The 24,535-nt window shown below is 53.5% G+C and overlaps 8 protein-coding genes across 8 annotated transcripts; 4 read left to right on the top strand and 4 right to left on the bottom strand.

The window, feature by feature from the left end:
• Positions 1 to 1,044: 1,044 nt before the first annotated feature.
• Positions 1,045 to 1,464, bottom strand: GUITHDRAFT_119315 (hypothetical protein; the record flags this gene model as incomplete). The annotated part of the gene is made up of 1 exon (XM_005821400.1): positions 1,045 to 1,464. One exon carries the CDS (start codon positions 1,462 to 1,464, stop codon positions 1,045 to 1,047), a length of 420 nt encoding a protein of 139 aa, XP_005821457.1.
• Positions 1,465 to 2,345: 881 nt separating this feature from the next.
• Positions 2,346 to 2,759, top strand: GUITHDRAFT_119316 (hypothetical protein; the record flags this gene model as incomplete). The annotated part of the gene is made up of 1 exon (XM_005821401.1): positions 2,346 to 2,759. The coding sequence occupies one exon, from the start codon at positions 2,346 to 2,348 to the stop codon at positions 2,757 to 2,759; it is 414 nt and encodes a 137-aa protein (XP_005821458.1).
• A 586-nt stretch (positions 2,760 to 3,345) lies between these two features.
• Positions 3,346 to 5,038, bottom strand: GUITHDRAFT_147178 (hypothetical protein; the record flags this gene model as incomplete). Its single annotated transcript, XM_005821402.1, has 6 exons — positions 3,346 to 3,730; positions 3,941 to 4,051; positions 4,277 to 4,451; positions 4,499 to 4,607; positions 4,859 to 4,970; positions 5,010 to 5,038. The coding sequence occupies 6 exons, from the start codon at positions 5,036 to 5,038 to the stop codon at positions 3,346 to 3,348; spliced, it is 921 nt and encodes a 306-aa protein (XP_005821459.1).
• A 6,644-nt stretch (positions 5,039 to 11,682) lies between these two features.
• Positions 11,683 to 13,336, top strand: GUITHDRAFT_147179 (hypothetical protein; the record flags this gene model as incomplete). Its single annotated transcript, XM_005821403.1, has 5 exons — positions 11,683 to 11,789; positions 11,833 to 12,080; positions 12,120 to 12,259; positions 12,305 to 12,344; positions 12,435 to 13,336. The coding sequence occupies 5 exons, from the start codon at positions 11,683 to 11,685 to the stop codon at positions 13,334 to 13,336; spliced, it is 1,437 nt and encodes a 478-aa protein (XP_005821460.1).
• Positions 13,337 to 13,448: 112 nt separating this feature from the next.
• On the bottom strand, positions 13,449 to 15,880 carry GUITHDRAFT_158807 (hypothetical protein; the record flags this gene model as incomplete). Its single annotated transcript, XM_005821404.1, has 13 exons — positions 13,449 to 13,584; positions 13,745 to 13,887; positions 13,938 to 14,105; positions 14,189 to 14,285; positions 14,335 to 14,418; positions 14,466 to 14,561; positions 14,608 to 14,803; positions 14,854 to 14,885; positions 14,937 to 15,058; positions 15,106 to 15,231; positions 15,277 to 15,342; positions 15,400 to 15,449; positions 15,832 to 15,880. 13 exons carry the CDS (start codon positions 15,878 to 15,880, stop codon positions 13,449 to 13,451), a joined length of 1,365 nt encoding a protein of 454 aa, XP_005821461.1.
• Positions 15,881 to 16,504: 624 nt separating this feature from the next.
• Positions 16,505 to 18,249, top strand: GUITHDRAFT_119320 (hypothetical protein; the record flags this gene model as incomplete). Its single annotated transcript, XM_005821405.1, has 10 exons — positions 16,505 to 16,585; positions 16,701 to 16,763; positions 16,806 to 16,897; positions 16,948 to 16,995; positions 17,048 to 17,110; positions 17,159 to 17,254; positions 17,428 to 17,503; positions 17,734 to 17,785; positions 17,887 to 17,956; positions 18,186 to 18,249. 10 exons carry the CDS (start codon positions 16,505 to 16,507, stop codon positions 18,247 to 18,249), a joined length of 705 nt encoding a protein of 234 aa, XP_005821462.1.
• A 613-nt stretch (positions 18,250 to 18,862) lies between these two features.
• Positions 18,863 to 19,977, top strand: GUITHDRAFT_147182 (hypothetical protein; the record flags this gene model as incomplete). The annotated part of the gene is made up of 3 exons (XM_005821406.1): positions 18,863 to 19,225; positions 19,675 to 19,803; positions 19,864 to 19,977. The coding sequence occupies 3 exons, from the start codon at positions 18,863 to 18,865 to the stop codon at positions 19,975 to 19,977; spliced, it is 606 nt and encodes a 201-aa protein (XP_005821463.1).
• A 1,784-nt stretch (positions 19,978 to 21,761) lies between these two features.
• Positions 21,762 to 24,182, bottom strand: GUITHDRAFT_147183 (hypothetical protein; the record flags this gene model as incomplete). The annotated part of the gene is made up of 13 exons (XM_005821407.1): positions 21,762 to 21,802; positions 21,832 to 21,911; positions 21,958 to 22,075; positions 22,393 to 22,426; positions 22,472 to 22,525; positions 22,572 to 22,620; positions 22,656 to 22,719; positions 22,778 to 22,844; positions 22,889 to 23,101; positions 23,303 to 23,482; positions 23,848 to 23,950; positions 23,997 to 24,032; positions 24,121 to 24,182. The coding sequence occupies 13 exons, from the start codon at positions 24,180 to 24,182 to the stop codon at positions 21,762 to 21,764; spliced, it is 1,101 nt and encodes a 366-aa protein (XP_005821464.1).
• Positions 24,183 to 24,535: the final 353 nt, after the last annotated feature.

The raw sequence follows: 24,535 nt of genomic DNA on the forward strand, positions 1-24,535 counted from the left end.
TTTCCCTTCTCACCTTTTCTCTTCTCTTCATCTCCCCCCCCCCCTGCCTCTTTCTCACTCGTCCCTCCCTCGTTTCCTCATGAAGTCTCTCTCTCCCGTCTTGGTTGCATGCTAACATGATGCTCAAGGACATGCAGTCTTCCACTGAGGCTGCCGCGCCCCTCCAAGGACGTCTCGCTCAAGAGGTCAGTGCTCCCTCCTCCTCCTCCTCCTCCTCCTCCTCCTCCTCCTCCTCCTCCTCCTCCTCCACCACCACCACCACCACCACCACCTCCTCCTCCTCCTCCTCCTCCTCATCATCATCATCATCGTGCTCTTCCTCCGCTGCTACAAGGCGCTGATCGGTTCTCACAGATGTCCACCCCCAAGCTCAGGGATGCTGTGTGTTTGTCTTGTCCCTGCTGTTGCAGACCTAACGGGAGCGCAGGAGGAGCTGAGCTTCAAGCCAAGCACCAAGGAGGTCAAGGCGGAAGGTGCAGCCTCCTTTTACTTGTCGTTGGTGAATGGGGCAGCAGAGGAGGAGGAAGACGAAGAGGGGGACGACGAGCAGCAAGAGAGTGAGCGGCGGGCTGAGCTTGAGGAAAACCTGACGGGCATGCAGGCAAGTCGGCGGCCAAGAAGAAAGCTCGTGCTCTCAAGAAGAAGAAGAACTGAGCGGCCCTAGCCGGGCCCGGAGCCGGACGAACAGCCAGACGACACAGTACTGATCATAAAAGAAAAAACCTTGAGACGGGTGTTTGATCTTGCCCCTGTGCCAACACGGCCATTGGTTCATGACTGCTCCTCAACCTCATCCTCCTAGAGTGAGGACTATGCGTTAGCTTGTCCTCAACGGCTACTGATCCCCCCAAAGACTTTGTTGTCAGACCTGTCGTTGGGTTCCCTGCAAGCACGCCGCATGTGCAATTTTGTATGACATGAGGTCTTTGATTCACAGATAATCAAGAGTTCATTGATTGAAACTTTAACTCTGAAGCGCACTGTTGAAGTGAAATCTAACGCACACTATCGCTCTACACTAGTGGTTACGATGAAAAAAGATCTTCATGAGCACGCGCTCATTCGTATCACCTTGAACGTCTGCCCGAACTCCGGCCTCAGCAGCTTCCGTGAGTCAAACCCCGACCGCTTCACTGTCGCCCTGCTCTCCATGCCCTCCCGCGAGAAAAGCTCCTCCTGCTCCCTCGCCCTCCTTGCCGTCGGCGACCCTGCCATGGTGTCTTCCTCCTCGTCCACCAGCAGCTCGTTGACGATCACTTTCACGATGGCCACCAAGTACGCGATGCCCACGACCACCAGGTACATGCGCGACCGCAGCGCATCTGCCCATGGTGCTGCGTGCTGCCTCGGGCTGGAGGGCGGGAGGGTGATGTTGTCGAGAGGCTTAGGAGAGGAAGGAGCGAGGAGCTCGTCGGGGCAGGTCCAGTCGTGGGAGCATCGGGTAGCGAGGGGAGAGCGACACATGGTAGATAACAACATTTCTGTGAAGCAAGGGATTGAGCAAGACTTGGCAGCAGCTTGCAGGGGAGGGCACGAAGGAGAGCAGCTGATGTGGCACTAGCGTGGGAGGGAGCAAGGACGTAGAGGTACAAGGGGGCGGGAAGGTATTTATCGGGGCGATCCCATAAGTTGAGCACAAAAATGTACTCTGTTCTAAATCCATGCCAAAACTCAAATCAAGCAAATATTTGTAGGATATAGTCCTTGTCCTAGCTCACTGCACATATTATATAGTGTGGTTTATATCAAGTTGCAGTTTTTCGTTGCCTGAACGAATCTGTGGTAAACACCATGTGACTCGCAATCTGAATTGACCATTGCACCAGTTACACACCGTTACATCACAAAGGCGTGTTGCCGGAAAGTTTCAGTCGGTCGGCGAATTCCTGGCTAAAATACTTGTTGCACGTGCATGGTAGCAACTTTTGTACCGGGCCTGTCCGAAAAAATTGGTCGAATCCTCGGAACGCAGAGGTGCAAGGGTCACGTTGATCACTCTTAATTCATTCATGTAATATTCAACCTCCACCCGCCTCCATTTCGCCCCTGAGCAAGAGGATCTCACGACCGTCTCAGGTCCGAGTGGTAAAGTCAGCTGGCACGCCGGAATGATCCGAGCCATCGGATCTTCCCTTTAACTGGACCAGATCCGACTTTTTACTACACCCATACAGGTAGTAAAGAGAACGTTTGAATCTTAAAAAACACTTGTAGAAATTCACCTGCTATATAAAAGACCTTCCCGCACTTCCTCTTACTCCCGTCAGACACGTACCTTGTCCATCCCAACCATTCTGCATCGGACATCCTTAACCTGTTACACTTCATTTATGTTGTTCGCCATCATGTCAAGACCCCTCCTCGCTACCCGATGCTCCCACGACTGGACCTGCCCCGACGAGCTCCTCGCTCCTTCCTCTCCTAAGCCTCTCGACAACATCACCCTCCCGCCCTCCAGCCCGAGGCAGCACGCAGCACCATGGGCAGATGCTCTGCGGTCGCGCATGTACCTGGTGGTCGTGGGCATCGCGTACTTGGTGGCCATCGTGAAAGTGATCGTCAACGAGCTGCTGGTGGACGAGGAGGAAGACACCATGGCAGGGTCGCCGACGACAAGGAGGGCGAGGGAGCAGGAGGAGCTTTTCTCGCGGGAGGGCATGGAGAGCAGGGCGACAGTGAAGCGGTCGGGGTTTGACTCACGGAAGCTGCTGAGGCCGGAGTTCGGGCAGACGTTCAAGGTGATACGAATGAGCACGTGAAGGAGGGGATGAAGGGATAGATCATTATCATTCATATTTCTTGTCAATTTTGCTTTGTAAATAAACTCATCTTGCTTCTGTATATGCTTGCCAACGCTCTGACCTCCCTCGAATCCTTTGGCAACAGATCAAACCGTGTTCCTTTCCCTACACATACTCCTTTATCCCGTACATCCTGATCGCCCTTTATCTCCTAGCCTTACCTTTCATGCATTCTTGTTTTCTTTGACCTTCGTTTTTTGTGAGTTTGTATTGAGCCAGCCCCCTCCTGATTGGAAGTTGGCAGGAAGTGAGGACAGGAGTTTGTTGTTGAATGAAGAGGACTCACAAACATGATGAAAGTGATTACCTCCAAGGTTCTGTAAGCAATCAGACTCACTGTTGCAATCATGGACGTGAGGAGATATGTATTCTGTCAAACTTGGTGATCGATATCACAATTGTGTTGTTCACCTCCCCTCCTTCTTGCTCCATCTCGAAGTAGCTATGATCAGATGTTTGAAACTTTAATATCACAGCACTTCAACAACTTTCAACTTCAATATCACAGAACTTCAAGGATCTTCAACTTTTATATAGCAGCCCTTCAGCTGGACGAATCAGCCGGGTGCATCTCTTGGAACTTTCTCTCCAGCTCTTCCTCAGCAATCTTCTGAGTCATCCATGACAGGCATCTGTCTCCAGACTTCTTTCCCTGCTCCGTGTTGTTCTCAATGCCCATCAGGTACATCATGAAATTGTCAGGGCTGGCAAGACCAGCGTCTTCCAGGGATCGCACAAACGCGTCGAGGTGCTTCCTGACCTCCTCTCGGCCCATGACCAGAGGGGAAGGTCTGTTGGGAGGCTCCGCGAACGATTCTTTCTTCACTTGGTGCATGCACTTGATGATGTAGATCGGGCCCGGCCACCAGTAGACCATGAAAATAATGATCGCTACGGCGATACTGAGCATGCAGATGATCGGGGGGTTCCTGGTGACAGCTTATGTGAGATTGGAGCAACTTGCAAGCTGGGTGAGGGGAAATCGTCAGGGAGCAATAAAAGAACTGGGACATGAAACGGGCTGGAAATGACTGACGGGAGGAAGAAACAAATCTGCTAGAGGGAGCAGAGTGCTATAGAGAGGGGGCAGGGAAGCTGAAACGAGGAGGAAACAAGTGGAGGTAAGAACCCGGCACAACCTATGAAGGTGAATGATGACCCAAAAGACGACGTAAAGGGCAAAGATGACAAGAGCGACGAGGAAAGAGACAAAAGCTCCGTTGCCTCGCTTTCCGACAAACTTCATCAACCTTGAATGAGTAAGGCAAGTCACAACAGCCGTCATTCTCGCATTCGAATTCATCTATCTAGTCACATCATTCTTCCTTATCTCATGTTTGCGGTTCTGACCTTCAACATCCCACTCAGCTCAAAAGCATCCTTGCGTAACATTTTCTTGCAATCTTCACCCATTTTTCATCCTCATCAAAACACCCCTCGCACAATCCCAAGTCCATGTACAATATCGTCCTTACCTGGCGATTTCAAAGTTTCCGCTCATCTCCCCCAGCGCCAGGATCATGATCACGGCATGGAACAGGGCGATGCACTGGATGACGATGGAGAGGAGGAGGTAGGGCAGCGAGACATCCCACCACACGTCTCCCCACGGGCGTCCGAAGCTGTCATGACCCCAGTATGCGGTGATATCTGAGACACGTTAGCCGGCTGCAGGCCTGCGATCATAATCCACTCACCGTCATAGTTCTCATCGTAGTGGAGAGTGAGAAATTGGAATTGGACTGTGAGTAGCAAGGCTGAGCAGAGCGCGACTGTGTTGTTTTCCATCAGACATGCGTCCTTGATCTGTGGCAATAGTATCACCATCATCACTGAATATCATCGTTATCACCACCACCACCACCACCACCACAACCGCCGCCGCCGCCACACCACTGCCAACATCTTGCCTTTTCATAGCTGATGTGACTAGCTGAGCTGAGCTCCAAGAAGTCTCCCTTCCACAAACTTTTCTGCAGCGAGATTCTCATTCCGAACGAGCAGCAGGAAGAAGGATCAAAAGAGGAAGGGTCGCAGGAAGGAGGGTCGAAGGTTACCTGGGTGGAGATGGACCAAGGATGGTCGTACGTTCTCTCCCCGAACTTGGAGAAGTCAAAGTTGACGATGGCGCCATCTCGATCGATTAAAATTTTCTGTGACTTCTTTGCGCTTGATTATTACATGCAACATCGACAGGCTACAACTTACCATCGCCTGCCCACCACTGTGCGTTGCATGCTGCCCCTCCGACGATGCTACTTTTCCTCTTTGCATCAGATTGCTACTGAATCTGAAGGAGAAGTGAGCTACGGATGCGATTGGCGATGGAGGCTTCAGAGGCAGAGGACGGATGGGCTGAGGGGGGAGACGATAAGAGATGGAAAACTAAGGAGCTGAAGAGGGGGGGGTATAGAAGGTAGAGGAAGTCGATAGTAGAGGCAACGGGGAAAGATGTGGGTGAGGAGGGAGATGTGGGGGAGAGGAGAGCGATCCGGAGGAGGAGGAGGAGGAGGAGGAGGAGGTGGTGGTGGTGGTGGAGGAGGAGGAGAAGGTGGTCGTGTGGTGGTGGAGGAGGATGAGGAGGAGGTGGTGGTGGTGGATGTAGTGGTGGTGGTGGTGGTGGTGGTGGAGGTGGAGGAGGAGGAGAAAAGCAGAGGAGCGCAACGCCAACTGCATTAACTATCCTTGCAAAAGTTAACTCAACTCACGGCCTTCAGTCCTCTAGTGCCCCCGACCCGGCGTCCCGGCCGCGGCGGGGTTCGAGCCGCGGCGGGCCCCGAGCCGAGGGCCGGCCCCCGCGGCGGCCCGGCCCTCGGCTCGGTCGCCGCGGAGTACGGTCCGATCTGACTGGCCGCACCCAGCCTGGCAGTGACGGACTCCGAATCCCGAGTCCCGGAGGAGTCCGTACGGTCCCCGCGATGATCGCCGCGCCGCCGCGCGTACCGTACGGTCTGACGGGCCGGGTGGCCGCCGCGAGTCCCGGCCGTCCGAGTCGGCGCCCGGCCGCCGCCGGTGGCCCACGCCGTGTGCCGCCCGGCCCTTTGAAAAAGTTTTTACACAGTCGGTGAACTTCCGGAAGTTAAGTTAAGTTAACTTCAAGCGCTGAAAGACTCTTGAATCAGTGGTCAGTGGTACGAGCCTTCCGGGCGGCGGCCCGCCGCCCTGCCGGGCCAGTGACTCTCCCCGGTGGGCCCGCCGCCACTTTGAGTAAAGGCTCAGCACAACTTTTAGTTTGTAAAGACAACCAGATTCGTACCAGTGGGTCTCGTGACCCACCAATAGTCATTGGCATGTGACATCTTTACTCAGGCTAGATGGAACCTCATGATGACTTCATGACAAGAAACTAAAAGTCAGTCACTGTTTGCTCCTGGCCCGGACCAGCCCCTACCCCTCCATCTCTCTGGTTTCGTTGAGGTAAAAGGCCGACCCGTCCTTTGATATTATTCCGAAAGTTTCATGCAGACTGGCATGCCTGCCAGGCTGGCAATTGTTTTTTTTCCTGCCAGTCAAATCGTCTGAACGGATATCTACTACCGGTGGGTCCTCCCGACACAGGCTAGTACCCACGGGATCATACAGAATTCTCTCTAATCATAAGGGGTCCATTTTGAGAAAATGGACAACCAGGAGGGTCCTGCATAACTTCATAGGCAATGCCAGGCTGGCAGCACATCAAGGCATTGCCTACTTTTCCTATTGCCTCACTTGAAGTTTCGGAATCCTATGACTGTCATCGGGATATCTGTAGCAACTCCATATCTTTACCACCCCGCAGGCCAAAGGAGTTTTAGCAAGTTTGGAGGCACCGAAAAGACTTGTTTTGGAAAATATTAAGTAATCTTTGCGATCTCCGGGCAATCCCGCCCCCAACCCTGCGTAATAACTGGATCTATTAGTACACCCACCCTTCAAATGGCTCAAAAAGCACCGGTGGTGAGGTAGCCTGACTCCCCCTGCACCCTCTTTACCTCGAGGCTGTCGCACGCCAACCCACAGCACCGCCTTCCTCTGCCACTCCCTGCCGCTATCCCTTCCCCTCCCCTTTCGCCCTCCCTCCCTCGCCGCTGCTCCTACATCTCTCCTGCTCCTGATCTCCCCTCTTCTGCTTCCTCTTTCTCCTTTGCTCCCTGGGCTGTATCCTACCACTTGGCGTCGACCTGCTTTCTTGTGCCGGTTGTTTCTTGGTCTGCACAGATCGCACAGCTCCTGATCTAGGACGAGCAAGGGGGCTGTTGATATCTTGAGCCTCGATGGCGACGGACATCTCAATGAGTCATTGTGACGGGCAGCAGGAGCCATGCATGTCCACAAGGACATCGCACGAGACTTTCTATGAGGACCTGCAGACCTGTATCAGGTATCCTGAGTGCGGGTGGTCAGAGAGCGGCCGCTGCCAGGACGCGGGCACGCATCATCCCGCTGGCAGAGACAGCGCGCAGACAGCGGGCAACTCGGACGTTGCCTGTGCTCGGTCATGCTTCATTCTTGTTTTATTTCAGCTGGTTTGGAATGCTCTGCACCAAGTGGTGTGTTTGTTGATGACAGAAGACGACTGGGGGCCATGCCCCGTAGAGGAGGAGTGCAGCTCGCCCAAGTACGTGAGCGACGACTCAAGGCGGGAGGTGTCCACGTGTCGGAGCTGGCCGAGACGGCACTCTCATCCACTGCTGAAGCCGGAATTCTGCAAGCCCTTCAAGTTCAAGCGCGTGAGAACATGAATGGGATGGGTGTATGGGACAAGGATGGGCAGGGTGGTAGTGGAGAAGCAACGCTCGATGTGTATCGCAGTAAAGCATATGTCGGGCTGATTCACCTGTTGGTTGGGAAGGTTTGTCACGGCCACTAGGACTTATTCCTGGTCCTGCATCGGATCTTTTCTGCGAAGCTTCCTCGTTTGACTGTTCGAATGTATGATGAGTTTGTATTTTAGCTTGTAGGAACAACCCATTCACTCCTCCTCTCTTGCCATTCAATCCTCCTCTCTTGAGACATGCTTCTTTGTTACAAGTTACGTATTTCTCGACCTCGTCGACCGAAGGCTTCAGCCTAGTAGGGTTTATTTGAAATTTTGCCCATGACTCATGTTATGATGTCACGGTGATGCATTTCGTGACCGTCCGGGACCCGGGGAAAGCTTCCGTAGGGTCGCATTCACCCGAGTGGTTCGCATGACCCACCTACCCATGATAAACACACAAACGAAGGGGTCCTGGTCGTGAACGATTTAAAACACCTTTTCTCGGGGCGAACGAGGCAGGCCCGGGGCGGCCAACACACCCGTCATTGGCGGTGACCGGACTCCGAGAGCTTGTTAAGTAAACTTTACGATCTCCGGGGGGTTCGCACGAGAGTCAAAGCAGAGGTCTTTACGGGACTGTACTTGAAACGACGTTCTCTCGGATCGTTTGGGTTTGTCTAGCAAGTGTTTTAAAATGTTTTGCACTTCTTGAGTAAACTTGTTGGGGGATGGATACAAAAGTCGGGGAGCAACTGTTAGACTAGCAGCAGTGGCTGGAAGCACATCAAGGCATTGCCTTGTTCTTTTATTGCCTCACTTAAAGATTCGCAGACATGCAGCCCTATCGGGAAGGAGATCAGGATACGTTTCGAACTCTTTAGCTTTTCCCAGCCCAAGAAGTTGGAGGTGTCGAAAAGACTTGTTTTCGAGCCTGAAGGTTAGGACTTCCAGTCAGTTCTATACCAACCCCTGGGATATACGGAGGAAAGCACCGGTGGTGAGGTAGCCTGACTCCCCCTGCACCCTCTTTACCTCGAGGCTGTCGCACGCCAACCCACAGCACCGCCCTCCTCTGCCACTCCCTGCCGCTATCCCTTCCCCTCCCCTTTCGCCCTCCCTCCCTCGCCGCTGCTCCTACATCTCTCCTGCTCCTGATCTCCCCTCTTCTGCTCCCTCTTTCTCCTTTGCTCCCTGGGCTGTATCCTACCACTTGGCGTCGACCTGCTTTCTTGTGCCGGTTGTTTCTTGGTCTGCACAGATCGCACAGCTCCTGATCTAGGACGAGCAAGGGGGCTGTTGATATCTTGAGCCTCGATGGCGACGGACATCTCAATGAGTCATTGTGACGGGCAGCAGGAGCCATGCATGTCCACAAGGACATCGCACGAGACTTTCTATGAGGACCTGCAGACCTGTATCAGGTATCCTGAGTGCGGGTGGTCAGAGAGCGGCCGCTGCCAGGACGCGGGCACGCATCATCCCGCTGGCAGAGACAGCGCGCAGACAGCGGGCAACTCGGACGTTGCCTGTGCTCGGTCATGCTTCATTCTTGTTTTATTTCAGCTGGTTTGGAATGCTCTGCACCAAGTGGTGTGTTTGTTGATGACAGAAGACGACTGGGGGCCATGCCCCGTAGAGGAGGAGTGCAGCTCGCCCAAGTACGTGAGCGACGACTCAAGGCGGGAGGTGTCCACGTGTCGGAGCTGGCCGAGACGGCACTCTCATCCACTGCTGAAGCCGGAATTCTGCAAGCCCTTCAAGTTCAAGCGCGTGAGAACATGAATGGGATGGGTGTATGGGACAAGGATGGGCAGGGTGGTAGTGGAGAAGCAACGCTCGATGTGTATCGCAGTAAAGCATATGTCGGGCTGATTCACCTGTTGGTTGGGAAGGTTTGTCACGGCCACTAGGACTTATTCCTGGTCCTGCATCGGATCTTTTCTGCGAAGCTTCCTCGTTTGACTGTTCGAATGTATGATGAGTTTGTATTTTAGCTTGTAGGAACAACCCATTCACTCCTCCTCTCTTGCCATTCAATCCTCCTCTCTTGAGACATGCTTCTTTGTTACAAGTTACGTATTTCTCGACCTCGTCGACCGAAGGCTTCAGCCTAGTAGGGTTTATTTGAAATTTTGCCCATGACTCATGTTATGATGTCACGGTGATGCATTTCGTGACCGTCCGGGACCCGGGGAAAGCTTCCGTAGGGTCGCATTCACCCGAGTGGTTCGCATGACCCACCTACCCATGATAAACACACAAACGAAGGGGTCCTGGTCGTGAACGATTTAAAACACCTTTTCTCGGGGCGAACGAGGCAGGCCCGGGGCGGCCAACACACCCGTCATTGGCGGTGACCGGACTCCGAGAGCTTGTTAAGTAAACTTTACGATCTCCGGGGGGGGTCGCACGAGAGTCAAAGCAGAGGTCTTTACGGGACTGTACTTGAAACGACGTTCTCTCGGATCGTTTGGGTTTGTCTAGCAAGTGTTTTAAAATGTTTTGCACTTCTTGAGTAAACTTGTTGGGGGATGGTTACAAAAGTCGGGGAGCAACTGTTAGACTAGCAGCAGTGGCTGGAAGCACATCAAGGCATTGCCTTGTTCTTTTATTGCCTCACTTAAAGATTCGCAGACATGCAGCCCTATCGGGAAGGAGATCAGGATACGTTTCGAACTCTTTAGCGCCTTCCAGCCCAAGAAGTTGGAGGTGTCGAAAAGACTTGTTTTCGAGCAGGTTAGGACTTCCAGGCAATTCTATACCACCCTAGAGATATAGTAAACATACGGAGGAAAGCACCGGTGGTGAGGTAACCTGACTCCCCCTGCCCCCTCTTTACCTCGAGGCTGTCGCACGCCAACCCACAGCACCGCCTTCCTCTGCCACTCCCTGCCGCTATCCCTTCCCCTCCCCTTTCGCCCTCCCTCCCTCGCCGCTGCTCCTACATCTCTCCTGCTCCTGATCTCCCCTCTTCTGCTCCCTCTTTCTCCTTTGCTCCCTGGGCTGTATCCTACCACTTGGCGTCGACCTGCTTTCTTGTGCCGGTTGTTTCTTGGTCTGCACAGATCGCACAGCTCCTGATCTAGGACGAGCAAGGGGGCTGTTGATATCTTGAGCCTCGATGGCGCCGGACATCTCAATGAGTCATTGTGACGGGCAGCAGGAGCCATGCATGTCCACAAGGACATCGCACGAGACTTTCTATGAGGACCTGCAGACCTGTATCAGGTATCCTGAGTGCGGGTGGTCAGAGAGCGGCCGCTGCCAGGACGCGGGCACGCATCATCCCGCTGGCAGAGACAGCGCGCAGACAGCGGGCAACTCGGACGTTGCCTGTGCTCGGTCATGCTTCATTCTTGTTTTATTTCAGCTGGTTTGGAATGCTCTGCACCAAGTGGTGTGTTTGTTGATGACAGAAGACGACTGGGGGCCATGCCCCGTAGAGGAGGAGTGCAGCTCGCCCAAGTACGTGAGCGACGACTCAAGGCGGGAGGCGTCCACGTGTCGGAGCTGGCCGAGACGGCACTCTCATCCACTGCTGAAGCCGGAGTTCTGCAAGCCCTTCAAGTTCAAGCGCGTGAGCGCATGAATGGGATGGGTGTATGAGACAAGGCGGGGGAGGGGGTTGAAGTATTGGTTGTTTAACTGAATAAATTTTGAATCAGTCTTAGCAAGGTTTATAGTCGGAGAGTCACGAAGGGCTCTTGGTTGTCTCAGACGGACATTCTTCACTTTCTTTGTGTGGGAGTAGGATTCGGTCCTTCACACGTTCATGGTTACATCGCCAACAAGTTTGGATCAAGTAGCTCGATTCTGTTTGTTCGTCCCTTGGGGAGGTTGAAAGTGAGACGTGCGAGGAAGGAGAGGAAGGCAGAGCTGACGGCCGGCTATTGCTGCTAGCCTCACTAAAACCAAGTCCGGTCACTCTGAGCTGGTTACACCGGTGGTTTTGACTATTTGTTCTTTCGTTTGAAGGGGGTGGGGTATTGAAAAGGAGAACGAGGGAGGACAGGAGGCGAGGGGGGAGGACTCGGACGTGCCTTGTGAGGGAGCAGGGCAGGAGAAAGAAGAAAGAAGGTTTAAGTCGCCTTGCTTGCTGCACGACCAGACGGATAGAGGACTTAACTGTGATCTCTTCGCATGTCGGCGAGCCGAACCCTGTTGTTTACTCTCCTCGTCGCCTCTTTCGCACGCGTCTCTTGCTTCCTCCCCCTCCATCATCTGCAGGGTCTTGTACGCGGATCGAGGTGACACACGTCCTTCTCTTCCTCCGAGTGATCGCCACAGCAGGGCGACTAGATGCCGCCATCAGCTCCTGCTCCCTGCTGGCATTCCGAGGCTTTCGAGCAGGGGCCAGGAGCGGGAGTTGACAGTGACGAGCAGCGACGAGGAGGAGCAGAAGGACAAGCGGGTCCTCGTCGCTGTGCTCGGATTTGTCTCTACCCTCCTTGTGCTCAAGCTCAACCCGTCGCTGCTTGCTCTCGTACACGTGCATGGGGAGGATCGGTGGGGCACCTGGACGGTCTTGGCTGGAGCAGGTGACCCCCTTGCCGCCTTCTAGAGCTGACCATGCACAGCATGGGCTGGGATACAGCTGGAGGACACGAAGCTGGGAAAGTCACTTTCCGGAGCAGTCTGTGCCATGCTCATCACCGCGTCCATGGCGGCTGTCGGAGTGCTGCCGGAGGTCCCTTCCCCTCACGTCAGCGCACTGCAGGTAGGTCATTGCTCCACCTGCTCTTAGCTGATGTCCTCTCCTCAGAGCCTCGTCGTCAACCTGGCGACGCCGCTGCTGCTGCTGGGTGCGGACCTCAAGGTCATCTTCAGAAGAACAGGCAACCATCGTTCCTTCTTCCTCCTCCTCGGCTGACGGCTTCCCCCTCCCCATGCAGGAGTGATGCTAGTTGCCTTCGCCTTCGGCAGCCTCGGAACGCTCGTGGGAGCTACTGCCGGCTTCCTTCTGGCTCGAGGTGGCTTCTTGCGGCACATGGGCCAGAGCGGGTGGGAGGTGGCGGCGGCGCTGACGGCAAAGAACATCGGAGGAGGGCTCAACTTCATGGGGGTTGTGGACGCCCTGGGCATTGACGGGAATTTCGTTTCTGCTGCGCTGGCAGTTGACAACGTGCTGGGGCTGCTCTACTTCCCGTTTGTGATGTGGCTGGGTAGGAACCATCCCGGTGACAAGGAGGCGGCGCGAGGTGGAGAGGTGGAGAGCGAGGCAGCACCAGGCGGCTCCCAACGGGCCGAGCTGACCCTCGAGACTCTCTCAGGTGCTCTCTTCATCTCCTTCGGCATCGCCGCTGCCTCCAACGCTCTCAACGGCATGTTTCACCTCCCTGTCGCCTCCTCCGCTGCGGGCCTGGCAGTCCTCCTGGCGACGTTGTTCGCGCCCCAGCTGGGCAGGTTGGCGTACAGTGGGGACCTGGTGGGAAGGCAGCTGCTCTACTTTTTCTTCGCGTCGGTCGGCGCAGCATCAGGAGGAGCAGCAAGCTCGCTCTCGAGCGGCATGGCGTACCCGCTCGTCACCTTCGGCTTTGCCCTGTACCTCCTTCACCTAGCCATCATCCTGGGGGCTGGTCGGCTGCTGCGTATCCCTCTCCCCGATGTCCTGCTGGCGTCCAACGCCAACATCGGGAACCCGGCGACCGCCGCCGCCATGGCCAACGCCCGAGGATGGAACTCGCGCGTGCTGCCGGCTATTCTCTCCGGGACACTGGGCAACATCATCGGAACGGCTGCTGGGCTGCTGCTGGGGCAAGCAGTACTCCAGCCGCTTACTGCGATGACTCCCTGAGGAGGCTCACGGTAGAAAGGACGGAGAACAAGTCCTACGAATCTTCTATGTACAAAGATAAACCGACCGCAGCTCTGTAAGAGAGCCCAGCAAATGTACAAGGGCAGCGCGTCTAGTCCGACGGCCCGCCTCGCTGCTGCATCCCCCACTCGATGTAGTTGGGGCTCTCGCACGCGTGGTACTCCTGCACGAGACTCTGAACGATCTCCCGAGAGTCGTCAAACTCGTCCTTGAGCTCGTCCACCGACCTGCGGCCGGCCCGTCACTCGCCGCCCGCGCAACACCGGGGGATACTCACTTGAAGACTTCAGCCTGCTGGAGGTAGTTTTGCATGAAGGGAGCTTTCGCGGGGTCCCAGTTGCTGTGCGCATGCCATCATGGGGCATGCGGAGGAGGAGGGGAGCTCACCCGGCCTTCTTCTTGATGAGAAGGTCGAACTGCTTGAGAATCCTCTCGAACAAGGAGCTGATGCTCGTGTGGTTCGCCATGAGGAGGCCGCTGACTCGGGGTCCGCCGGCTGGCAGGTAGGGGGATCGACGAGACAGAGCGACCTGCATGGCTATCTTGGCGAACACAAACATGTAGAGGATGGCGAAGAAACCTGAATGCTGGCTGGACCCCAAGGGATGAAGTTTGCCAGCTTTCGTTCTCTGATCCTCTGTAGGGACTTGTGGACCTGCGTTGGATCTGCCTCGCCCTGGATGATGTTGAGGATGGAGATGTAGCAAGGGTTTCTCCCGGGCTGCTGGCTGTGCATCTTGGTAGAAACCTGAAGAACAAGTCACTTGGTTGTTGCAAGCAGTGGACTGGATGTCAGAGAGATGTCAGAGAGATCAGAGAGATGTCCGATACCATCATGTTCTTGCTCTGAAGGAGACGTCGCATCACGTCAAGCACTGTTGTTTTCCTGACGCTTCTTTCCACCAAGTCGTAGGCCATGGGCGTGTAGCTGACAGCCACATTCAACGTCTGGAGAAAGAGCGGCAAGAGAGCGATACCCGGTCATCAAGAAGTGACACCTTGGGGTTGGAATGAGCGAGGCGATGAGGCCGACAAGATCGTTGTTCATGTAGCTAGGATATCTGAGTCCTTGAGTGAGGTAGGCTCTCTCCAACTCTCATCCCAGTACCGCAGAGTTGCTGTGCTCGCAGCCATGACGGTTGAAACGAGTCCGTTGACAATCGTGAAGTCCGGCTTCGGGATCCTCAGTCGCTCAGTCGCAATCCTGAAGGAGGTATTATTGTTGGAACCCAACAAGTCCTTGCCTGCACCTATTCAGTGCGTTGTTATCAAGCACGACGACACAGTCAGCTTCTAGAGTGAGACGCTTAAGGGTCAGGATGGAGTTGTAGGGCTGAACGACCACGTCGCTGTTGCTCTCCCCGTCGTTGGGGAAGACTGAGTACGTCTGGACAAGTTTCTTCGAGTATCTGTCGTTCAGCGCTTCCAGCATGTATGATCCCATCCCTGTTCGCAACCAAGTCAGCCGCAGAATAGCGTCGCAGATGTGTCGGGACCTGATCCTGTCCCGCCGGCAATAGAGTGACACCTAACAAGTTGTCAAATCACTTCAGCTCTCGTTCCCATCTGCATGACTCACACAACAAATCCTTCAAGACTGTCGCTTCCATCCGCCTCTCTATCAATCATGTCCATGATATCCTCGATCTTGTCCTTGGCCTGCCCATAACCACTCGCCCAGTTGTTTCCAGCTCCTCCTCCCTAGCATTCTACTCAACCGAGCGCCTTGAAAGATGCAGGACACTCACCTGAGTATCAACAAGGAAGTTCTCGGGGTTGTACAACTTCCTGTACTCTCCAGTGCGGATGCCATTGATGACTCGATCCTCCAAGTCAAGCAGAATCGCTCGAGGGATGTAGTGCTCGTCGTCAGCCTGTCTCGGCAGTCACTGCCTCCCCAGCATGTCCTCTGACGCCACCTGGTAGAAGAAGACGTCCTTGCGGTCTCCAGCGTCGACTTCCATGTCGTCTCGGATAAGACCATCCTTGATACAGAGTGAGCGCAACAGCAAGGCGACAGCGCAACAGCAAGGCCACAGCACCTGGGTGATGCCATGCTCGAGGCAGAGCTGCTTCCAGAACTCATACCCAACTGCGATCATCATCAGCACAAACATGCCATAGCTCCATGACACATAGGGTGCTACTGCCGTGAGACAACATCGACTACAATGCAACTTTGTTTGTTCTCATGTGACATTCTGTTTCAGACATCTTGCCATTCATCACCGATGAAGCTGTTGTATTTTCTCAAAGTTTTCCACCTTGTGTTCAAGACATTGCCACAGATTCATGCATTTACAAACTTGTATCTATCACATGCTCTCAACACATGGTAGTGGTCTCAACCAAAGTTTGCGTTGTCGACACATGTTATTTTGTTCGAGATGGTGCTGTTCTCAACACACACACGTTCGTTCTCTCAGCGCATGTTGTGTCTTGTTGCATGTCATCGTCTCTTCTCTCGCACTCACTCTGGTTCCCGCATTGCCCAACTTGCAACGTGATGATCTCCCTCGGCATGACGGGCGAGCCGATTTCCCGCCAAATCCCCAGTCTCTGGTGAAAATATAGGATATATATAGTATATAGCGCGATGTTCTATGATAGCAACAGAAAACTACTGACGTCAAACCAGGGCTTCGAAAGTGGAACCGTTACATATCCAACGGAATCTAAATGGAGAGAAAATGAAGGACGAGAACGAGGAGAGAAAGAGAAGAAGAGTGAAGGAGAGAGGAAGAGAGGAGGAGAGAGGAAGATAGAAGAAGAGAGGAAGAGAGAAGGAGAGAGGAGAAGAGAGGAAGAGGGGAGAAGAGAGGAAGAGAGAAGGAGAGAAAAATAATGACACATAAGAAAGAGTGGAGGAGGAAGAGGAGAGACACGAGAAAAAAACTGACAGAGAGAGAGCAGGAGACAGAAGGGAGTGAACTATCAGGGAGATAAGGGGAAGGAAGAAAATGTCGGGCAATGGAAAAAAGAGAGTCAGAAGGGAGAAGTGATTGAATGATACGATATGTAAAGAACGAAGCATGAAAGATAGTGGCAAATCAGTTGGCACACTGTGTAGTAGGAACAGGTCTAGGGATCGTGGTACATAATGAAACGTGATGGTGACATCTGCTGTGCTAGAGTCGTTCTTGTGCCATGATCGCTCGTACGGCCATCACTGCAGTACTTGGCGCCTTCCTGTTGCTCTGCCTGGCCGCATTTTCCTACGTGACCCGGGTAACACAACCTCTTTCCTGCTTCTTCCACCTCCCTCCTCCTCCTTACAGCCTCCCGTCCTGCCCGCTCCTGTTCTCATCTAATCTGATCCCTCGTCTCATGTCCGTTCTCAAAGTATCAGCAGGAGCAAGCGGTTCTTCTTTCATCGCAGCCTGACACCTCCAACAAGGACAACGTGGTTCGCCATGGCCGATGCTACAGACATCTGACTTCCTTCCAGATCGCTCTAGTGCACGCGCTCGCCAGGAGGAAGCTGATGAAACACTCGTCGTCCTCGACAGAGCGAGAGAGAGAGGAAAAGAAGGAGGCCAGGTTGACTTGTGTCCTCCTCTGCAGCTAGGGGATGATTTGCATGCCGTCAGGGAGGAAGAGCTTCAGGACTGCGCTCCTTTCTGCGACCTCGGCCGATCGTGAGTGAGGAGGGAGGGGCTGCGGAGCGAACTGATGAGACTTGAGGGCTAGGATGAAGCAGAAGGGTAGGAGTGGAGGGCTGCAGGAGGTTGGAGGGGAGGACAGTTCGTGCCCGTAAGCTCCTTCCCTCATGCTGCCTGCCTCACACTCGCTCTCCTGCAGCTCCTGCGGCTCCGGAGCCTCCCAGCATGTCTCCCTCAAGCAACTCTCTGTCACTCGTCCTGCTGCCCACAAGAAGCTCACCGCTGCTGACCGAAGGTCGCCGCTGAACCTGCTCATCCATGCTGCTACTGCTCTTCCTGCTCCTCCTCCTGTCTCTGCTGCTTTTCATGTGCTTCTGTTGCTAATCCTGCGCGTGTATCTGCTTTTGACTCTGAATTCATTGCTATTTCTGTCTTGGTTGTCTTCCCTCTTACCCTCTGCTCTTTCAGGAAGATCGCGGAGGCTGCAAAGAAGATCGAATCCTCTCTCGCTGTCTCAAGCTTGCACGTCCCCAAAGACGTCAAGGTCTTTCCTGCCCTCCCCTTGTCTCATTCCTGCCCTTCTGCCCTCCTTTCCCTCCTTTTCCTTTCCTCCCTTCCTTTCTCCCTTTCTCCCCTCTCTTCCATCTTTCTTGCTCTATTTCCTTTCCTCGCTTTACTCCCCCCATGTGTTCTTCTTCACTTTGCTCTTCTTTTTGTCTTCTTCTCATTCCTCATTCTTTGCTGAATCATGTTTTTTCATCCTCTCTGTATCAGGAGGAGATGGCAAAGATTCGCTCCTCCGGCACAGGATGGAAGGCGCTGTGGGGTGAGAAAATGATGGAGGAGGAAGAGGAGGAAGGGAAGGAGGACAAGGAAGAGGAGGACGAGGACGAGGGGAAGGAGGACGAGTGTGACCTGCCACCGCAGGGATGGGAAAGCAGAAGGGGATCACACGGGACGACGCGAGGTTCGAGTATCTCGCCGGGAAGTCAGTGAGGTGAGGAGCAGGCAGGATCAGTAAGAGGCGCAGAGGCAGCGACAGGGGAAGGAGGAGAAGAGGAAGGAAGAAGGGGGAAGAAGCAGAACATGTCAACAAGGGAGAGGGAGGGAGGGAGGGAGAGGGAGAGAGGGAGGGAGAGGGAGAGAGAGAGAGAAGGGAAGGAATGCAGCAATGCAGGAGTGAAGGAGGATGGGAGAGGAGGAGGGGAGATTGATATCTGTTGCAGATCGTCGACGGTGAGAGATCCGCTGGCGGCAAGAGATCCCTTCACACAAGACTTTCACTACTAGCTCAACATGTCGAGGATGGAGAGAAGGAGGGAGAGAAGGAGGGAGAGGAGGAGGGGGAGGAGGAGGGAGAGGAGGAGGGAGAGGAGGAGGGAGAGGAGGAAGGAGAGGAGTGGGAGTGGGGGCAGAGAAGGGTTTCATGATGATAGGGTGTGAGATAGCCTCAAAGTGGAGAAAGAAAGTGACGAAGAGGAGGTAGCTATTGAGAGAAGGATTATTGAATTTCCGTATTGTAGAGTATGCTCGGACTTTTGTATTCTAGTGAATCAACAACGAAGATTGTCTGTTTGCACTCAACAACATCAACCTCCTCTCCTATCCATGGCATGTTGTATTGAGGGTGCATTACTATCATTAATGTGTCAGGGTATCATTCTGTCTAGACGTTCCTTCCATCTGCATCGTGTGAATGAAACCGGACAACTTTACAAACATCTTTAAATCGGAATAGTCTACATCATCTTACATCTCCTTATTCTCACTCTCCCTCCCTTCCTTTGCTGATCACAACGTGCTCCATCCCCTCCCCTCCTCCTCCCAACTTCGTTTCTACCACACTCCTCAGACCCGCCTCCCACCTGCTGCAAAACTCTCTCACCCGCCACAGGCGACTAACATGCTTCCTGCCCTGTCCTGCTCTCCCCTCCTCCCTCCTCATCTCACCACTCCTTCCCTCCTCCCGCTCCTCCTCTTCCTCCTGCTCCTCCTGCTCCCAGCACTTGCTCTCGCTCGCTGCCGGCACAACATCTGCTCCTCGAGCCTGCATCGTCTCGCAGCTCAGCCTCCTCAGCCTCCTCCTCCTGAGCACCAGCTGGACTGCTACATCCTCGTAGTCCCCAAGGGTCCTCGTGACCGTGAGCGAGGAGCCGGCGGCGAGGGCGAGGGAGGAGCCGAGGCGGGAGGGAATGGACTCTCCTGCTACTGTGAGGAGGGGGAGGCCCACCCAGAGCCCTTCGACGCCTGCAAGAAAAGCAAGAAGGTGAGAGCAGGAGCAGGAGCAGCAGGAGCAGCAGGAAAGAGAGAGAGGGGGGAGAAAGGAGGAGGAGGGGGAGGGGGAGGGGGAGGGGGATGTAGAGGAGGCAACGAGGGAAATATGGAGGAAGACAAGAAGGGGGAGGGAGTCTAGAGTAACTAGGTCTAGTTGAACAACAAGCAGCAACTGCTAGGGTAAGAGGAAGAGCAGGAAGAGCAGGAAGACGAGGAGGACGAGGATAAGTAGAGACAAACAAGCAGAAGAAATGAGCATGCTAGACAGCAAACCTGTTGTATGGCAGTTGAACAAGGGAGTATCAAGGAGAACGTCTGTGATGTTCATCCCTCAATCTTGTACAACTCACAACACAACAATCACCTGCTAACATCTTTGTCTGAAGCTCAACCCGCCTGTCAATTAGATCTGTGAAGTGAATCCGAGACAACACCTGACAGCTGTCAACCATTCCACCTATTACCATTGACAGCTACAACATCACTGACTGTGACAACAACATTCAAAGTTACAACATTCTCCGCGAGTCCATCTTTCATAGTTACAGCAACATCATCTTCAGCGGTTCGGTTCGATCTTCACCAACGTTCACATTTACCTTGACAATCGTTGAGTTTTCGACACGCCAGGAAGTCAACATGAGCCTGAAGGCTCGTCGCAAGGGAACCTCGCTCTCTCTGTTGTGCCGCAGCACCCACAACCTCGCGTTGGAGACTTTCTGGACGAGAGAAAGTTCACGATGAAGGTGGAGCTTGAGGAAACGAGGACAACAAGGGAAGGGAAGAGAAGAGAAGAGAGCGGAGAGAAGGGGAACGAAGAGGAGAGAGGAGAAGGGAGGGAGGAGGAAGGAGGAGGGAGGGAGGGAGGGGAAACACACTAGGAAGAGGATAAAAATTGCAAGCAGAACGGCAAACGAAACAGATGGGTTCAACAACAACAAAGAATCAATGATGTGTTCCTCTCCTTCCCTCACCAGCAAGATTTTACCCCACACGTGCAAAATTTCTCGTTCGATCTTGTAGGGCTGGCTGAACACAACAAGAAGAACGTCGTCGGACATGTCGGCCCCGAAAATCTCAGTCTTGTTGAGCGAAGTTGGAGAATGTGATGATGATGATGATGATGATGATGATGATGATGATGAAGATGAAGCATCGCCTGCAATGGATGGGAAAATATGTAAGAGAGGGCTGAGACAAGATTGTGAGAAAGAGGTAAGAAAGAGGAGCGAAGAGAGATGAAAGAAAAGGTGAAGGAAGAGGAGGGGTGGGAGAAGATCAATCAACAGTAGGAAACAAAGGCAATTGGAGAGGGAAGAGAAGATGAACAGTGGTAAAGGGAGCGAGAGAACAAAGTGAGGAAATAGAGAGAAAGGAAAAAAGGAAAGAGAACGAGAGGGAAAATGCACGGACAACGGGATGATGTAGAAGGGTTGCCTGATAGACCTTGAGCGTGAGTCAAAGGAAAGCTGTTGGCGAGGTAAGGAAAGGGGAGGAGGAGCAGAGACTCGAGGAAGAAGGATCGAAGATCGGGGGGGGAGGACGTCGCGTCTCCCGCAAAGTAGTCAACAAGCTCCCGCCCTAACGTGCCTGGGTAGCCGTGCCAGTGAACCTGAGAAAGAAGGAGTTGGGAGGGAGGGAGAGAGTGAGGAGGAGAAGAAGGAAGAGAAGGAGAAAACGAGGAGAAGGAAAACAAGAGAAGGAGAAACAAACAAGGAGGAGGACAAGGAGGAGGACAAGGAGGAGGAGGGAACAAGACGAGCAGAAGAAAACTTTAGTCAGAGAAAGCAACCTTACTCTTGGTCCTCGAAAATGTTGTCGACTTTCCCAGTTTTCCCACTCTCCCTCGTTCTGTTTCCCTCCTCTCTCCCTCTCTCTCCCTCTCTCTCTCCCTCTCTCTCTCTCTGATCTCCACTCCTCCTCCTCCTCCTCCTCCTCCTCCTCCTCCTCCTCCTCCTCCTCCTCCTCCTCCTCCTCCTCTTCCTCCTCCTCACCTCCTCCTCCTCCTCCTCCTCCTCCTCCTCCTCCTCCTCCTCCTCCTCCTCCTCCTCCTCCTCCTCTTCCTCCTCCTCCTCCTCCTTCTCCTCCTCCTTCTCCTCCTCCTCCTCCTCCTCCTCCTCCTCTACCTGTACAAAAGATGGTCGCAGTGCAAGCAGATGAAATCTCGGGCCGAGTGTCAGCCCGGTGAGGTCGACTAGCACCTGAGGGCAGAAAGCAAGTGAGAGAAATAACGCAAGAGCAAGATGAAGAATGGTAGAAGTGAGAGGTCGATGAACGAAGTATGAGATGATTGTAAGATAACAACGAGAGAAAGGTAGGGCATGCTGTTGAGATGAAGGACGGGAAATCAGAACAGGACTTTCAAAGAAGAATAGACGAGAGACAACACAACAACAGATGCAAAACGAACACAATTTGTTCTAATCATCACGCGTGCATCATCATGCCGATCACGATAGGACCAAGACACCTGAATTCTCCTTGTGTTGATGTTGTTTGCTGCTTCTACATTCTCCATCGCACTCATGTCAACAAACTCGAAGCAAGATCTGCTGATCTCCATCCTGACCTGTTCGCATTCGAGGTAAGCAGCTGCACCTTCATTTCTCAACAGAGTGAGTGATACAACCATTGAGCCGTCATCGCCAGCAAGTGCAAGACAATGAACCACAACGTGTCTGTGAACTTACTTCACTGACAAGTGGGAGATAACAATCAAAAAACCTTCTGTCATGTGATTTCAACACCCCAACAATGAAGTTGGCAGTTGTGGTGGAAGCATGAAACCCCGTCCCTGAAAGATACCCGATGCGGAGCTTGCGGGTTGACATTAAAGTGAAATCTGTGGGAGGCGAAAGTAACTAGATGAAAGATGAAGAGAACAGAAAAGAGAAAAGGAGATGAAGCGAAGCAAAGTGCGCAAAGAACGACTATCGGGGAGGAGCGGGTGCGGGAGGAAAACTGGGAAGGTAGAGTGGAGCTGGAGCAAGACCCGGAGCAAGATAAGGACCACGAGTGAGAGGAGTAGGAGCAGCAGCAGCAGCAGCAGCAGCAGCAGCAGAAGGGGGCAAACGCGTTTGAGCACGGGGGAGAGCGAGGGATTACAGGGAGGGGTAGAAGCATTCAAGATAAACATCGATCACACAACAGTTTTCATACCGAGACTGTGAAGAGCAAAACTTGAGTTGTATAGCTTGAAGAGCAACATCAGTACGCGACTCATCCCTTACATGCTCACCATTTGAACTTCTCTCAAGTGTTTCTTCGCATTCTCTTCAGCCAGAACCTTTGTCTGCCTCTTCAATCACACAAGTACATGCAAAAGATCTCCCCTTCACCTGCTCCACGGAAAGCCCAATCTCTCCAGCATGAGTAGCAGAAGTGCAGCTGAGAGGAAACATCACATGAAAGAAATTACGTACAATTCATCACCGAAGCAGCAGGTCAGGACGTTCGGCCAACAAGAGAGAAAGACGTCTGAAGTACCTGACTGACATGTCAAGATGACAACAAGTAGAACAAGTCAACCAAGAGCTCCGCACACTTGGCCGCGTCAAGTTCGAGTCAAACTCGATCAACGGAAAGTGATGGTAAACCCAGAAGGAGCTCCGCTGCCAACATGTCACATTCGTGCCGCTCGAGAGCCTCCTAGTACTTGCAAGCTCAACATCAGGTTACACAGCAGCTCTACTGCTAGGACCGGGTCCTCCCTGCTCCCCGTTGCTGTCTTGCCATCCCTTGGACTCGTCCCCTCATCCTCCTCCTCTTCCAGCTCCTCTGACCTCGCACCTCTGTGCAGCCTGAACATCCTCCCTGCCGCCATGAGCGCCTGCACGGCGAGCGCATGGGAGTTTGAACGCATCAAGATCTGTGGGCGTGCGATGAGTAGGACGAGCAGAAGAGATAGAGGAAGTGGAAGAACTGACCAAAGTACAGAAAGATGAAGAGATAAAGATAGTAACGAAGGAAGAGAAATAGGAGGGGAATCAGGAGGGGAGCAGGAGGAGAGGAGGAGCAGGAGCAGGAGGAGCAGGAGCTGGAGCAGGAGGAGGAGAAGGAGGAGTCTGACCTGGGCAAACGCCACGAGAGATCGAGGAGAAGGATAGCAGACCCTTGAAGACATCAACAGCAAGCGAGCAGAAGTACGGTAGTCTTCGATCAGATGAAAGATGTTGGCTGCTTCAAGATAAAAACGTTCTCCGCAGTCTCTCGCTTCTCCTGTCCGTGAAGCTAGCAGATAAACTAGCTCCTGCTACAGAGTAAGTATGATTGATCGATTGATTAACGGATCGATCGATCGATGGATTTCTCGATGTTGTTGTTGTTGATGATGATGATGAGGAGGAGGACGAGGAGGAGGACGAGGACGAGGACGAGGACGAGGACGAGGAGGACGAGGCAAGGACGAGGACGAGGACGAGGACGAGGACGAGGACGAGGAGGAGAGGGTAGGATCAGGAGGAGGAGGTTGTACTTTTGATTATTGTGGTGGTGGTGGTGGTGGCAATGATAGCGTTAATGGTGGGGTGGTAAGGATGAAAAGAGGGAGAAGAAAACATGTCAACAATCAACAAACGATGACAACAAAGTGATGCCAGTTGTTAGAACATTCACCTCACAGAGCTTCGCAGCTTCTTTTCTCTTCCCTCGTCTCAACATGACATTCACAAGTTTCGAATAGACATCTTCATCCCTGGGGCTCAGCCCCAGCCCCTTCCTGTAAACCCATCACGCCGTTCACTTCACTCCCTGCTCGAGCTCACCTGTACGCTCGTTCTGCCTCCACCACGTCTCCAGCTCTTCAAGGATCCAAGTCAGCAGAGGATCGGGAGGAGGTGTAGGCTGCCTGCTGCTGGCGACTCCGAGGTTGAACCACACCAGAGCTACCGTAGGGTACAGGCGAGCTGCTTTGTGGAATGCCAGGAGAGCGAGACCAAGATCCCCAGCATCGAGAGCCCTGGCCTTGCCACATGAGGACAGACTAGGAGGGAGAGAGGAGGAGCAGCAGCAGCAGCAGAAGAAGAAGAGGGTAAAGCTGGGTTTGGGGAGGGCGACTCGGGTCTATCGGGAAGGTTGGAAGGACAGGGAGGAGGTTGAGAAGGAGGAGGAGGAAGAGGAGGAGGAAAAGGGGGAGTGGGGGGAAAGGGGGGGGGGCGGGGGGAAGAACGCAACAGGAATATCGCGAAGCCGATGGTTACAAGGAAGAAGTGGAATCCTTACGAGAGGCAAACGGTGGACTGACAGGGCATTTTTGTTGGAGGAACCTGTATGATGTCTTGAATGTCAAAATGAGGCGCAAGCC

The sequence above is a fragment of the Guillardia theta genome (genome assembly GCF_000315625.1).
Source record: "Guillardia theta CCMP2712 unplaced genomic scaffold GUITHscaffold_144, whole genome shotgun sequence".
Classification (NCBI taxonomy): Eukaryota; class Cryptophyceae; order Pyrenomonadales; family Geminigeraceae; genus Guillardia; species Guillardia theta.